Source organism: Pipra filicauda, unplaced genomic scaffold (assembly GCF_003945595.2).
Source record: "Pipra filicauda isolate LSUMZ 115617 unplaced genomic scaffold, ASM394559v2 scaffold124_size2119055_pilon, whole genome shotgun sequence".
Classification (NCBI taxonomy): Eukaryota; Metazoa; Chordata; class Aves; order Passeriformes; family Pipridae; genus Pipra; species Pipra filicauda.
Genome location: NW_024103707.1, coordinates 50409 through 64210, shown reverse-complemented (window position 1 = coordinate 64210; position 13802 = coordinate 50409). Strand labels below are relative to the sequence as shown.

Genomic DNA, 13802 nt, shown 5'->3' with positions numbered 1-13802 from the left:
CAAATTCTGATACCTAGCATAAGTTTGAGCTTGACTTGCAAAGATTTCTCGGGGAGGGTTTTCCTCCACTCAGTGTCTGTTCTGCATTGTAGGTAGACTTTGGAGCTTCTCTGCACATTAAAGATTCTTGAGCTGTGAGTGCGAATACTCAGATACCATGACTGGGTGTCCCAGGAAGTGTGTGCTGAGTCCTCACACTATTTATTGGGCACTCATATACAGAAAGTATAAATCTCTTATACACCTTCTTTGAATGTTATCCTAACAATAATAAATCATTCTACAAATGGCTGAACAAATATGTGTGTAATCCTAACAATAATGATAGAATTTCCAAATTGCTTTAATCAACATTGTTCTGCTTCATGGTAGCATGCTGGTCTGATGCATTGTGTGTGTGTCCTAAATGTTGCTAGAGGAGCCTCAGCAATCCATGAATGGTCCTAGAGGGGACAAATGTCTGGACTCTTCTGAAAAGTGATTCTTTTTTCTCACCCTAACTTCCAAATCCCCTTGGATTATCACTTGTGGGAAAATGAGTATAGAAAAGCTCTATGTGACATGTTATGAAATGGGAAAGTGATTTCTATTTAACAAAATATCTAAGCTAATTTTTCCCACTCATGCTGGCATGAACAGTTCCACAATTGAGTTGTGTGTGTTGGAGTGGTCAGGCCATTGTCAGTCCAGTGTCATACTAAATAAAGGACACAAGCTGTTGAGTCCTTGTTAAATATTTAAGTGGTTTTGATTGGCAATTACAAACTGATTTTTGGACTTTCCTTTATAAGCTCCACAGGAAGTAGATGCTAATTTGGAGATCTTGACTTATTTTACATCAGTCCTCAAATCTTTGTGAAAATTCCTGAAATTTACAATTCTCTTGTTTCCTTAACTCTTCTAATGGCTTCAGTCTTATCTCTAGATGGATTTATTACTCCTCTTCATTTGATTGAACTAACACACATATTCTGTAGCAATTAATACTTACTTTTAATCTTTATTCTGCTGTCTCTTACAATTCTCATGCGTTCTTCCGTATATGCTTACCAATTGTAAGATTTCTGTTATGAATCTGGATATGTGTATCCTGTCTTTGGTAACTTATGGTTCAAAGTCAGTCTCATATTATGCTCAAGGTAACTTTTTGCTATTTTGGAGGCTTAGAATACTGTGCTTAAATTCCCTAAAATTGTACAGAATGGCTAAAAATTGGCTATTTGATCATCCTGGCAGTCCATCCATGCTGTAAAATCCTTTGTGTTCTTGACAGGGTGGGAGAGCATCTACTTTGTTTCCTCACATGTGATAGGATAACTTGTTTTATTTTAAAATAGGAGTCAGTGTTGGATATTCTTACAGTCTTGTCAAGGTGCACAACCAGTGTTCCCACAAATGTAAACTCTCTCAAGTTGCTGGTTCTTTGACCCTCAGTTGCCTTCAAACAAACATCCTTAGTTTGCTGGGGAATTTAAACCACATTCTGCTGGGGTTTTGTGGTGGTTTCACCCCCCACCCCTCTTCCCTGGGGGGGCTGGAAGTAGTTGATCCCAGGTGAGTTTCCGATGTGGGGCCAATCGGAGCTGCATTTCACCCCTATGAAATAAACATATTACAACAGCCGGAGGAAGTTGTTGGCAGAAAGGATCGAAGCCACGAGGGGTGACCAGGGGCCCCCAAACCCAGGGGGCCCCTGGGCCTCCACGGCCTTAGTCCAACCAGGGCTGGGGTGGTTTCTTCACTGTTTCCCCCCACTGTGAGTGGGGGGAGCAACAATCGTGAAGCAGAGCTGGAAGAATTCCAGGCAGAGGAGAGAAAACTTCAAGCAGTCTCGCTACCTCCTCCCCCACAATGGCGGGGGAGGAGGCGACCTGGAGCTGAGACTGAAACATGGAGATGGGCCGAGGGGCTCGGAAGTGCCGTATGTTAGGTTTGGACGAGGACAGCCAAAAAACCGAAGGACAAGGAATGTGGGGGAGGAATGCCTCCTCGTGACACATGGAAGCTGAGCTGTCTAACAGCTGAGACAGAGAGAAGCCAAACCAAGCAGGCTTTTTCTGGGTAAGGACTTTTGATGAAAACTATTTGGGGAATAAAAAACTGAGCAAAAACCCAGAAACCCTGCAACCTGGGGAGGAAGAGTGGACTTGAAGTGGAGAAGTCCCTGAATCTTGCTTCCGGGAGGAACCTTCACAAACCAGGGGAAAGGACTCAAAAGCTGACTCCCTGTAACTCGTGATGAAGACCTGGTGCAGCAAGTGTTCCCTTGCAGTCCAGGAGGAGACCTTGGCGGAGGCCGAGGAGCTGGTGGGGGTGCAAAAGACCCCTTCCCTGATACCCCAGTGAGAGAGACTTTAGCTATCGCCCTGAAGGTTTTTATTCTGAACTGATGTGGGAGGACCCCCAGGAGTGGTAAAAGTTGTATTAATAATGTGTATTTATTTGCTTTTTAGTTTCTATAGTTTTTATTCTGTTAGTAATAAATTTTGATATAATTTCCCCATGCTGAGTTTTGCCTGTCTGAAACCTTCTCTCTCTTACATTGAGGCAAATTGTGGGGAAGCTTGGAAATTGGATTTTTTTGCTTATCAGTGATTTTCTGAAGTCTGGTTACTCTGCTTTTGTCACCATGTGGAAATCCTTCACCATGAACAGCTGAATGCTGAAGTGTTGTCCAAGATTATTCTGTATGGCAGGTCTCAAAGAACTCCAGTTACTGTTAACTAGCATTTCTTCTTTGTACTGGTCCTCAAAATACAAGAACAAGAAATATTAATGTATGCTAAGATTGCCTGAACCTGGAGATAATTTCCTTATCTTTTCAGAATGCATCATGATAATACATCCATATGCCTGTGCAATGTAAGCGGACATTCTACAAATATATTAGCATTTAATTCTCTAACTAAATTTTTCTTTAAGGGAAGAGAAAATTTTATATGATGCATCTCATACACTACTGCATTTTTACTGGCTTACAGTGGGAATATCCACCCCTTAAAGTTGGTATTAATCATATTGGGAAACATGATTTTTGTGTAAGAAAAGGCATCTGATTAATAAGATTATTTCATTCTCACTACCTGATATCCTGAAACAGTGAGATGACACTGACTTTTGTTTTTCCTCTCCTTTGTAGATAATCTCTGGAGTACCTATTCAGAAAAAGGATCAATAGTTGAGAAAAAAGATCAACCATCCATTGCCGGATCAGAAGAGACAAAAATGGGTGGACTCCCTTATGTTTTTACAGACATCATGACCTACTTCACAATGCTAGTCGGGATTTATTTCCCATCTGTGACAGGTAGATACAACTATTTTTCTTGAGCGAGGATCTGTACTTATAGCTGGAAGAAGAATACTTTTCACACGTGTGACTGTTTATTGGGTACACATGATGTTGCTAGTCTGTGTGTCCGAGGTTATGTACCTGAAACCTTCTGGTGCTAGGGAGACATAGCTGGTGGCTGATTACTTTAGGAGGTTATAGGACTTAAACAAGAAATCAGTTTTAAGGACTATTTTCTATGTCTGTAAAGAAAGCAACAACCTCATGTATTACTAAATATTTATTCAAAATAAGATTCATACCTTTATAATACTTTAATCTTCAAAGGTATGAGAGAACAGTTTAATATTAAAATGACTGTTTCAGATATTAAAGCTGTTAACTGCGTGAGATGTGTTTAAATGTCCATTATTTTTTTTGACACTCTAACTGTGGAGACTTTTTTGTCAAGCTTAATTTCATTTTCCTCAGCTCATGCTTGACTAAAACAACCAGACACATTTTTCTTCAAAAGTCCCAGCTGAAGCAATTGTAATATCAAGTAACAGAATGGAACTCCAAAGTGGAAGTAATACCAAGTCCTTTGTATTTTTATTTGAACCCCACTGTTCCCATTTCTTTACTTCAGACTCTTTTATCAACATTTTATCATATCTGAACCTGTGGTTGGGTGTCATTCCATGGAGTTTGACAATGGTTTTCCACTGGAACATCTTGACATTAGCTTCCATGTTTTTGTCTCCAGCAGTCAGATCACATCTAGAAAAGATGGCAGAATTAATCAGTTATTGTATATTTTTTCCTCCTCCCGTCACAGTATGTGCTAGAAAATGCTTCTGTTCTCTTGTTATATTGAAATAGGGATGTGTACATGTGATTTTTCTAACCATTTTTTTTTTCTTGCCTGCTTCTTTCTTTTTTTTTGTTTCTATGCTCTTATTCTTTAGTTTACTGATTTGCTTGCATATTTTATTATGGTGGTCTGTTTAGTAGAAAGTTAGTGCATTGGCCTCACTAGCTAAAATTACTAAATCCCTGTTAGTTTATAACATCCATCCCCAATATTTTGCTACTTCTTATGTTTCTTCATTTCAATAATGATTCTCAGGTTATAGTTGAAAAATATTTTTAAATTTTTTTTATCTGCATTTTTACCAACCTTTATGGGATTTGGTCATTCAACAGTGAGTAGTAACACAAATTTCTGAATAAAATGAAGGTATAAGTTGCAGATTTGTGCAGAATTATAATATACTACTGCAGTCTGCTTCATTGATAATCCTGTGTTAAATCAGGCTTAAAATTAAATGTCCTTGTTCTATTAGTTATTTCCATGGATTTCTGTTAATTGTTTTTATGACATATAAATTTCATCTCTTTTTAAGGTATTATGGCAGGTTCAAACAGATCTGGAGACCTAAAGGATGCTCAGAAATCTATTCCTACTGGAACAATTTTGGCTATTTCAACTACATCTTTTATTTGTATCCTTTATGATGTGACTTTTTTCTAGTCTGCATTCTGTAGTTTAGGTGTAGGTTTTTATTGGAAAGTCATTAGAGTTACCTGAGTATAAAATGAATTAAATGTAACCTGAAAAGAAGTATTTTATATTTGTATATTTGTAATATAAGTATTATTTATAGAGATTATTAAAATATCTCAAATTCTATTTATAAATTATTTAAAAATATTTATATCCTATATTCTACTAGCTTCAAATTCCAAGATATAGCTGACATTTTTTGTAAAGTGTCATAGATGTTTTTAGCATCATGCTTCAGTTGGCAGATTTTTGTTATATTCAGTGTAACCAAATCTTGAACCAAACAACCAGCAACAGAAATTTTTGTTCCTTCAAAACCTAGAGGACACAAATGCTTACTTATTTGTATGAGAAAATACCTGTTCTGTTGTGTGACATATGAACTGGCTACTTCCAATACTTCACAAATCAACTATGTATCAAATACAGTCATAGAGAATATAAACTAAAAAATTATAGTAGGGAAGAACTAAAAAAACCAAACAAAAACAACTATGAAACACCTTCCCCCCACACACTTCATTATCATGAACATTTTCATTTCATACCTATGTAAAAAATGGTGGGTTTTTTCTATGTAATTATCTACAACATAATCTTCCTTCAGTCTCAGTTACAGATCTCTCCTGTATAGTGTTGTTTGGTGCCTGTATAGAAGGTGTGATATTAAGAGATAAGTAAGTCATATTCAACTTCTAATTTTACAGAGAGTATATATAATCATGGGTTATATTAATAGGACTTATTAATTACTCTTCTGTGAAATATCTATGTGATATATATTTATTTTGCTTTGATTAAAACTGGAGGGAAAGTCTATCTGCTAACCTGAGATGGCTGCAAAAATGAGTCATGTTATCAGGCTGTATCCTTTCAAAAAGCAGAAGCAGAATCTAAGATAAATGTCTGAAGTGGAACCAGCCTAATAAAATGTTCTTGATAAAGAAAATTGTAACTAGTATTTGCAGAGCTGATGGGTAGGGATAAGAGGGCTGGTATTACTTAGAGAGAAGTAATATGCTCCTGAGGGACAAAGACAAGAAAAAAATTTGTTACACAACAAGAAGAGTTTATGAGACTGCAGTGCACCATCAAACCTGTAACTCCCATTGAATGTATGACTATCTCTTGCTTTAAAATATCAGTTTTAGATCAAGAGTCATGTCAATTTTCAACCATGTAATTGCCTAACGACATTTAAGGCACAATATGAAGCATGAAGGGAATAAACATAATGGAGATTAGTATGAACAGAATCTCCAGATTTTGATAAATTTCTCCATTAGGAGAAACTGAGTTGATTAGGATGAAACTGTTGTCAGATTTCACATTTGCTTTCTTGCTGGTGTCTGGTTCTCTTTTCTGTTGAAGCCTAGGTTTGCTTTTGGTGATAAAGAAGTGGCATTGGGTTATTGTTTGAAGGTTGATGGAGTTGATGCTGAGACAACTTATTTCATTAGTCTAGAAGGAAAGCTGGATTCTATTCAAAACTAGTACAAGAAGCAGCAAGGGATCATGATAGGCTTTTGACGACTGCATCTCACAGCATCCTTATAGGCAAGCTCAAGAAGTGTGGGTCAGATGAGTGGACAGTGTGATGGCTTGAGAACTGGCTGAATGGCAGATCACAGAGGGGTCATGATCAATGGCACAGAGCCTAGTTGGAGACCTGTCACTAGTGGTGTCCCCCATGGTTCTATATTGGGCCCAGTATTGTTTAACTTGTTCATCAGTGATGTGGTTGAAGGGGTAGAGAGCCTCCTCAGTAAGTTCACTGATGATACAAAACTGGGAGGAGTGGCTGATACCTCAGAAGGCTGCGTGACCCTTGAGAGGGACCTTGACAGGTTGGAGAGATGGGCAGAGAAGAGCCTCTGAAATTCATCAAGACCAAATGCAGGGTCCTGCACCTGAGGAGGAATAACCCCAGGCACCAGTACAGGCTAGGAGCTGACTTCTGGAAGGTACTTCTGCAGAGAAGGACCTGAGGGTCTCAGTGGACAAGAAACTGCCCATGAACCAGAAGTGTGCCCTTGGCCAACAGAATCCTGGGATGCATTTGGAAGAGCATTGCCAGAAGGTTGAAGGAGGTGATTTATCCCCTCTGCTCAGCTTTGATGTGGCACATCTGGAGTACTGTGTCCATTTCTGGACTCCTCAGTACAAGAGAGACATGGAGCTTTTGGAGCAGGTCCAGTGGAGAGCTACAAAGTTGATCAAGGGACTGGAGCATCTCTCTCATGAGAAAAGGCTGAGTGATCTGAGCCTGTTCCCCCTTGAAAGAAACAACTGAGAGGGGACCTCATCAATGTCTATAAGTATCTAAAGGAGAGGTGCCAAGAAAATGGAGCCAGGCTCTTCTTGTTAGTGCCAGCAACGGGCAGAAACTGGTGCTCAGGAAGTTCCATATGAATATGAGGAAGAACTTCTTTACTGTGTGGGTGACCATGCACTGAAACAGATTGCCCAGAGAGGTTGTGGAGTCTTCCTCACTGGAAATATTCAAGAACTGTCTGGTCACAATCCTGTGTCATGTACTCTAGGACAATCCTGCTTGAGCTGGGAAGTTGGACTAGATGACCCACTGTGGTCCCTTCCAAACTGACCCATTCTGTGATTCGGTGATTTTTACTTTGAAATGGTATTGCTTCATCAGTGAAAGTATCTGATATGTTTTTCTTCAAAGTAAATATAAAAACTGAATCAAACTGCCTAAGAAATAGTAAATGATTTCTGAAATTAGAAATTAAAGCAGAGGTAGTATCTAAAAACTCACATTTTTGAAAGTAACATATTTGAAATTTACTGGGGCAGGGGAGTTTTGAATTTTGCAAGCTGTGATCTATCACTAGAACAGGTTGCATTGTAGCAGGAGCTTTGAATCTGTGAATTTTCATGTACAGTGCTGCCAGTTCTTGTTTGGCTGAAATCCAGTGTAACAGTAGAGTGTATGGATTTTTAGTTTGGTTTAAAGACTGTTTTTTGGTTTGTTTTTTTTCTTTTTTTTTTCATTATGGTGGTTGTATCTGCAATGGGAAAAAGTAGGTTGTACATCTTTCAGTATTTCTTTCATCTCTTCAAGTTATTCCTACCTTGTGTCTAATTAAATCACAAGCATTAGAATTGGAATTAAGAATAAATGTGCAGTTGTATAAATGTTATCATAGAAGCATAGCTTTTTCTCCTGTAATTTTAAAGATGTGATTTTATTTTTTTCCCTCTGCTGAAAATACTATGTAGTCATGCATCCAAGCTTGGGCATATGCAATAATTTGAACACTGGCTTACTACGTTAACTTTATTGGGTTTCTTGATCCTGTTTTAAAAGCAGGTCTGAAAAGAGAAAGCATTTAATTTTTCTTAGTCTGTAGACTTTTCCTTTCCTCTGATGTTTTATTTTGAAAAATCTGAAAACATTGGGAAAAAAAATATGCTATCGCAATATAAATAGTCTTAAAAGGGATTTTGGTTACTTACTAACAAAAGTAAGATGAACTACAAGAACAAAAATGTCAGTTTGAAAGGGGGGTGAGTGAGGAATTACTGTTTTTTAGTTTACTCAATTATTCCATAAATAGCATAAAGTTAGGTATCTAAAAAAAAATTAAAAACAGGGAGGTAGTATTAGATGGGATACTCAAGACTAATGAAAGCACCTCCTCCTGACTTCTACCCACTTATTTACCATAGTAATTTAAAAATTGTATCAGGTAGCACAACAGTCAGAAGATGTGCAAAACTCTAGATGGTTGTGTCTAGTAATTTCTCTGATTACTTTGTATGTCTGTATCACCCTGTTAAAAGGAAAGGCTAATACTTTGTTTTGTGAATCGTCTGCTTATGCCCCAGACTATACCTGTATTACTTTTATTACTTATAGAACAGACAATCTAGTTCCTAGCTGTCACAAGAATCTGTAAGATACGTATGTGCATACTCCTGCTATTGCTGTTAATTCTGTAAAGTTTGCCAAAATACCTGGTAATGGCTGCATGTATGCTTAGAGGCAGCACCTAGTGTGAAGCAATTATAATATTTTCTTTGAAAAAGCAGAATAAAGAGAGATTGCTTGGTTGGGAAATCCTATAGTTCATACTGTAACATGGTGTTTATTGTTAAAATTTCTGTTATCCAAAAAGATTGAAATGTGGGCACTGAAACTGTAGTAATAGTTATTTTAATGCTTAGTGATTTTTTAAAAATTGTTTTTGTTTCCCCTGTTCTTTCCTAAGGTTTGGAGAAGCAGTTAATGGAAATCTAGTGGTTGGTACACTGGCCTGGCCTTCTCCATGGGTTATTGTGATTGGTTCGTTCTTTTCAACGTGTGGTGCTGGTCTCCAGAGTCTCACTGGTGCACCCCGTCTATTGCAGGCCATTGCAAGAGATGGCATTGTACCGTTTATTCAAGTGAGATTTGTTTTTGTCTTCACAGTGCTTCAAATGTGGCTTCTATTTTGACCAAAAAAAAAGAGGCATAATTTCTACTGTTTTTATAGAACTGTGAGGAAAAGATTTGGAGCTCGCTTCTGTTTGTGTACAATAATAGATCAGGCTATTGTAGGGCAAGGTTTGAGCTTCAATATTTTTGTGCAATGCAATTTAATTATATTTGGTTTTACACATAAAACTGGTTATAAACTGAGAATATAAGACTTCTATAAATAGAAATAGATTAACTAAGAAGCAACTAACAACTGAACTTCTAGACTCCTGACTGTGTTTACAACTTGTATTTGTGAACAGAATTGATCTCATCTCACTGTGGAACTGCATAATACTTCTCGTATCATAGATACAATTCTAGTTTTTATTCATTTTTATAAGCTAAATAAAGTCAACAAAAATGTAACAATAGAATTCTATCCCCATGACTCCAAACATCAAGATTGTTCCAACATCTCTGTGCATGTTTTAAAAAGAAATAAATCAGATTTTTCTTGAAGTAAGGGAGCTGGCAAACAAAAGAGGAGGAGAGAATTCTTGCTGGGCTGCTTCTGTAAAACCTAGACAACTAGACTTGAGTGGAAAATAAATAAATAAAACTAAAAAAAAATAGTGTCTAGAGAGCAAAGCTGTGATCTTTGTGGTGAAGTTTGGAGTTTGAAAGCTTACCTCAAGACTTGCAAGACTCTCTGTATCTGTAACAGGAAGTAAATACACTAAATATGCTTGGCTGGGAGGACTGAATGGTGGTGGAGTTCGACTTGTCAGTGGAAAGGGGTTGTAATGCGATAAGTTGTAAATGCTGGGTAGTTTTAAGAGCGACAAGCAAAACAATTCACTTTTGCCTGAAGTAAAAATTTGGTACTGAGAGGATGACAGTATGATTGCACCTTATCATGGTTAGATTTGAAAGGAGTGAAAACTGGAAGGAAAAAAATTGTGGTTTGGAAAGTGAGAGAAAGGGAATCAAAGAGAAACAGGCTGTTTAAAGAGGTATTTGAGACTCGAGGTGTGCTTGCAGTTTTGGAGCGATATGGCTGCTGGATGGACAGTCAGGGAAATGAGTTCAAGGAGATTAATACAGGAACAAGAGTATGACATATTTAAAAAAAAATAAACCAAAAGACTTGAAACATGAGCAGAAAAAAAAGGGAATTTTAATGTTATGGTAGGAAAATTGATGGATGACAGAAAGCTAAGGGAAGAAGACAGTATGGAGAATGAATTAGGGCTTCATCTCTGTAATTGAATGGAGGAGTATGGGGGAGAATAAGTACAGCTGGAACTTGAGGCAAAGCATTTTGCCATCTGTCACCAGTATACCTGGATGGAATTCCCCACAAAGGAAATTACCACAAGCAAAATGATTTTTGGTAGGGCTCTATGCAGGATCATGGGCTTATCTAAGTCCTCTTTAAAGGTCAGTATTACATTCGTAAGTACTGAATTGATACCTAATCTCTCTGTTACAAAAAATACTGCCCTCAACTATGTTAGCTGTTTATTAAGCATAAATCTCTTATGCATATGGATTTTAATTTACTGAAGAATATTTCAACAGCGACTGTAATAGGATGTTAATGTTAGGTAGTCCTTGCTTACTTCAGTAAACATATTTCATATTGGAAATGGGGTGTTTTGCAATTTAAGTTTTGGCTTTTCATAGTATAGATTGCATTATTTTCCTTTGTAACTAATGACTACTTTTAGTTCCCATATTTTCCTTTGTAACTAATGACTACTTTTAGTTCCCATTAGAAGTAAGTTAGTTAGTTAATTCACAGTCTGCACCATAGTTCATAACTATATAATGAACAGCTTTCCCTAATCTTACTGTTTACTTGAATTGAACTAGATATTTGGTCATGGAAAAGCAAATGGAGAACCAACTTGGGCTCTGCTCCTCACTGCTGGTATTTGTGAAATAGGAATTTTGATAGCTTCATTGGACAGTGTAGCACCAATTCTTTCAATGTAAGTATGAATGCAGTGGTTTGTGTTCTTAAGTTAAATAGTATTTTATTTTTAAATTAACTAGGTAATTATTTTTCTTGGTTAAATAATACATGCTAGACTTTGTTTTCTGGCAAATTATATTCATTTGATCCTGGAGATAATATGAAACAACAAAATGTTCTGGCTGGAACTAATTTTCTAGGCACAAAAAACTTTTTACATGACAAAGTTCTTGAATACTAATAAAAATATGTTCAACTTCAAAAGAAAAAAGGATTTTAAAATAAAAATTCCTGCTATTTTAGGTCACGTGCATCTAGTAGAGACAGACAAAACCATTTAATACTTTAGGATATGAACTGAATTTTAATTTACTGACTTTGTCCATAACATAGCACCAAATGAGCTACTATGGAGAAACTTAACTCTGTCCCAGCCAAAAACTATACACCATGATTGTCAGTTATTTGCTATGTTGTCTCTGAAATATTTGTTTGAGGCTCTATATTATGCTAATACCATATTTTGAGGTGTAATATTCTATAAGTATTAATCTATGTCATGTTGTATTGGTCACTGTGAGCACAGTGTACAGGAGAATGGACACTTTCCTACACTTTTTTGGATTGTGTTCACTGTTTTAATGTACATCTGTCAAGTTAATTTCTTACTGGAAAATGCTCCTTTTTTTCTTAACAGGTTTTTCCTTATGTGCTATATGTTTGTGAATCTGGCTTGTGCAGTTCAAACACTTTTACGAACTCCTAACTGGAGACCTCGTTTCAAGTATTACCACTGGTAGGGAATATTTCTTCATTCAGAACAGTTAAAAATAACTATACAGCCCTAAATTGTTGATTTTATTGCAATAATAAAACAAAATCTCCTTTCTGACTTAAATGAGTTATGATTCATGCACTGAATAGTTTAAAAGCAACATTTGTTTTCATGTGTTTGGAATAGCGCTAGTAATAACAGTGATCATGAAAATGTGGCTAATGTAGATGGCTTGGGAAGGGGTTACAGGATGACATTTTATATTGCTTATAAGGCAAGAGACCTATGTGAAAATGAGGATGAAAAACATGTAATCTGTCTTTTATATATAAATAAGGAGAATTGATAAAAATGTTCAGGAATGTTGGGACAATTTTCATTTGGTTATGCAAAAAATATGCAAAACCACAACTTGTAAAAAAAAAATTTCATTCAATATGCATCAGTTGGCTCATTAATGATATGATCGCTGGTTTTAAAATACGCTTTGGACATTGCATTTTATAACTGAAGTAGACAAGTAGACACTTAACAAAATCACTAAAGGTTAATAATACTGAAGGTGAGGGTGGGGGTTTTGTCTAGTCTTTTTTTTTAACGGCTTGAGGGTTTAAACTTTTCAAACTAAGATTGGGAAACTTCTTGATTTTTTTAACTGTATGTTAAAAATACATAATTTAATTAACAGTAATTCTGTTGAGAAATTTTAGTGCTGAAATACCTTAAAACCTAGAACATATATGAGGTAAGCTGGCATGTAGGATGTAAGAGTTGCTTATTATTTTCCCTTTCAAAGAGTCGAGTGAAAATGAAATGTTGCGGTTTTACCTTTGTAAAAAACTTGTTGAATATGTTCAGTAGTCACACACTAGTTTGACACCTAACCCTCCAAATACACACATTTGACAACAATTCCTTTCTGTTTTTCTCAGAGAGATCAGTGAGCTAGCTGATTCACTGTGTGACTACTTACAGCCAAAGCAGGTGTTGGAATGTTTGGCTGGAATTGGGATGGGATTTTATTTTTTTTAGTGAAAGTAGAGTCTTTTATATTAATTCAGGCGTAAAAGAGCAGCTGTTGTTCTTTTTAAACAAACTACAAGATTGACATCCTCAAGAACAGGTAGAAAGCATTCCCTTACTTTATAACTGGACTCAATGCTTGCATGGTACTAAAGAAGTAAACCAAAATACCAAAAGAAAGTAGCATTTGCTAATACTCTTTGTCAATATAGTGAAAGCTAGCTCTAATTTGGAAATTGGGTGAAAAGTAATTTGGAGTGTTGTATGTGACTAAAAGTATACACAAAACTGTCCATTCTAAGATGATTTACATCTATCTTTGATAGTAGCGTGCGCAAACCAGGCATACAGATTTTAGTCTGAAAATGCTTCTGTAATTTTTTCAGCTTACAGTCATTCTTTCTTTATAGCCTTCTCTTCTTTATTTTCTTCTACCCTCTTGTGTTAATGCGTAACAGACAGGCCACAACAGAAGTGAAGAATAGAACTGATGAGTCAAATTGAATTTAAAGTAATCAACTATTTTTGCTGGAAGAAACAATATTGTTTATTACTGTTTGAAAATTTTTTAGCCTAAATTCAAATCAACAGTAAGTGAGCGATAGTATTATGTTTTGAAACTGACCTTATTTGGTACTGATAGAGTTTCAGCACTGATGAATGTAGTAAATCTATTGTTATATCTAATTCAGTTGTATTATTTGTCACACAATGATTTAGAATGTATTTTTTTGTAATGATCTGAAATTGGGACAGTGTGTTTTT

The 13802-nt window shown here is 36.3% G+C and overlaps 1 protein-coding gene across 6 annotated transcripts in view; it reads left to right on the top strand.

The window, feature by feature from the left end:
* LOC113988621 (solute carrier family 12 member 7-like) overlaps positions 1-13802 on the top strand; it is a 71755-nt gene that overhangs the window by 33366 nt on the left and 24587 nt on the right. For 5 of the 6 annotated variants that reach the window (XM_039389039.1, XM_039389058.1, XM_027722411.2 and 2 more), the window contains exons 9-14: positions 3140-3307; positions 4678-4776; positions 5458-5515; positions 9071-9245; positions 11137-11255; positions 11937-12035. In XM_039389039.1, the coding sequence (XP_039244973.1) occupies positions 3140-3307; positions 4678-4776; positions 5458-5515; positions 9071-9245; positions 11137-11255; positions 11937-12035 (718 nt within the window). The remainder of the gene's footprint in view (positions 1-3139; positions 3308-4677; positions 4777-5457; positions 5516-9070; positions 9246-11136; positions 11256-11936; positions 12036-13802) is intronic. The other variant, XM_039389063.1, reaches the window with a different exon arrangement.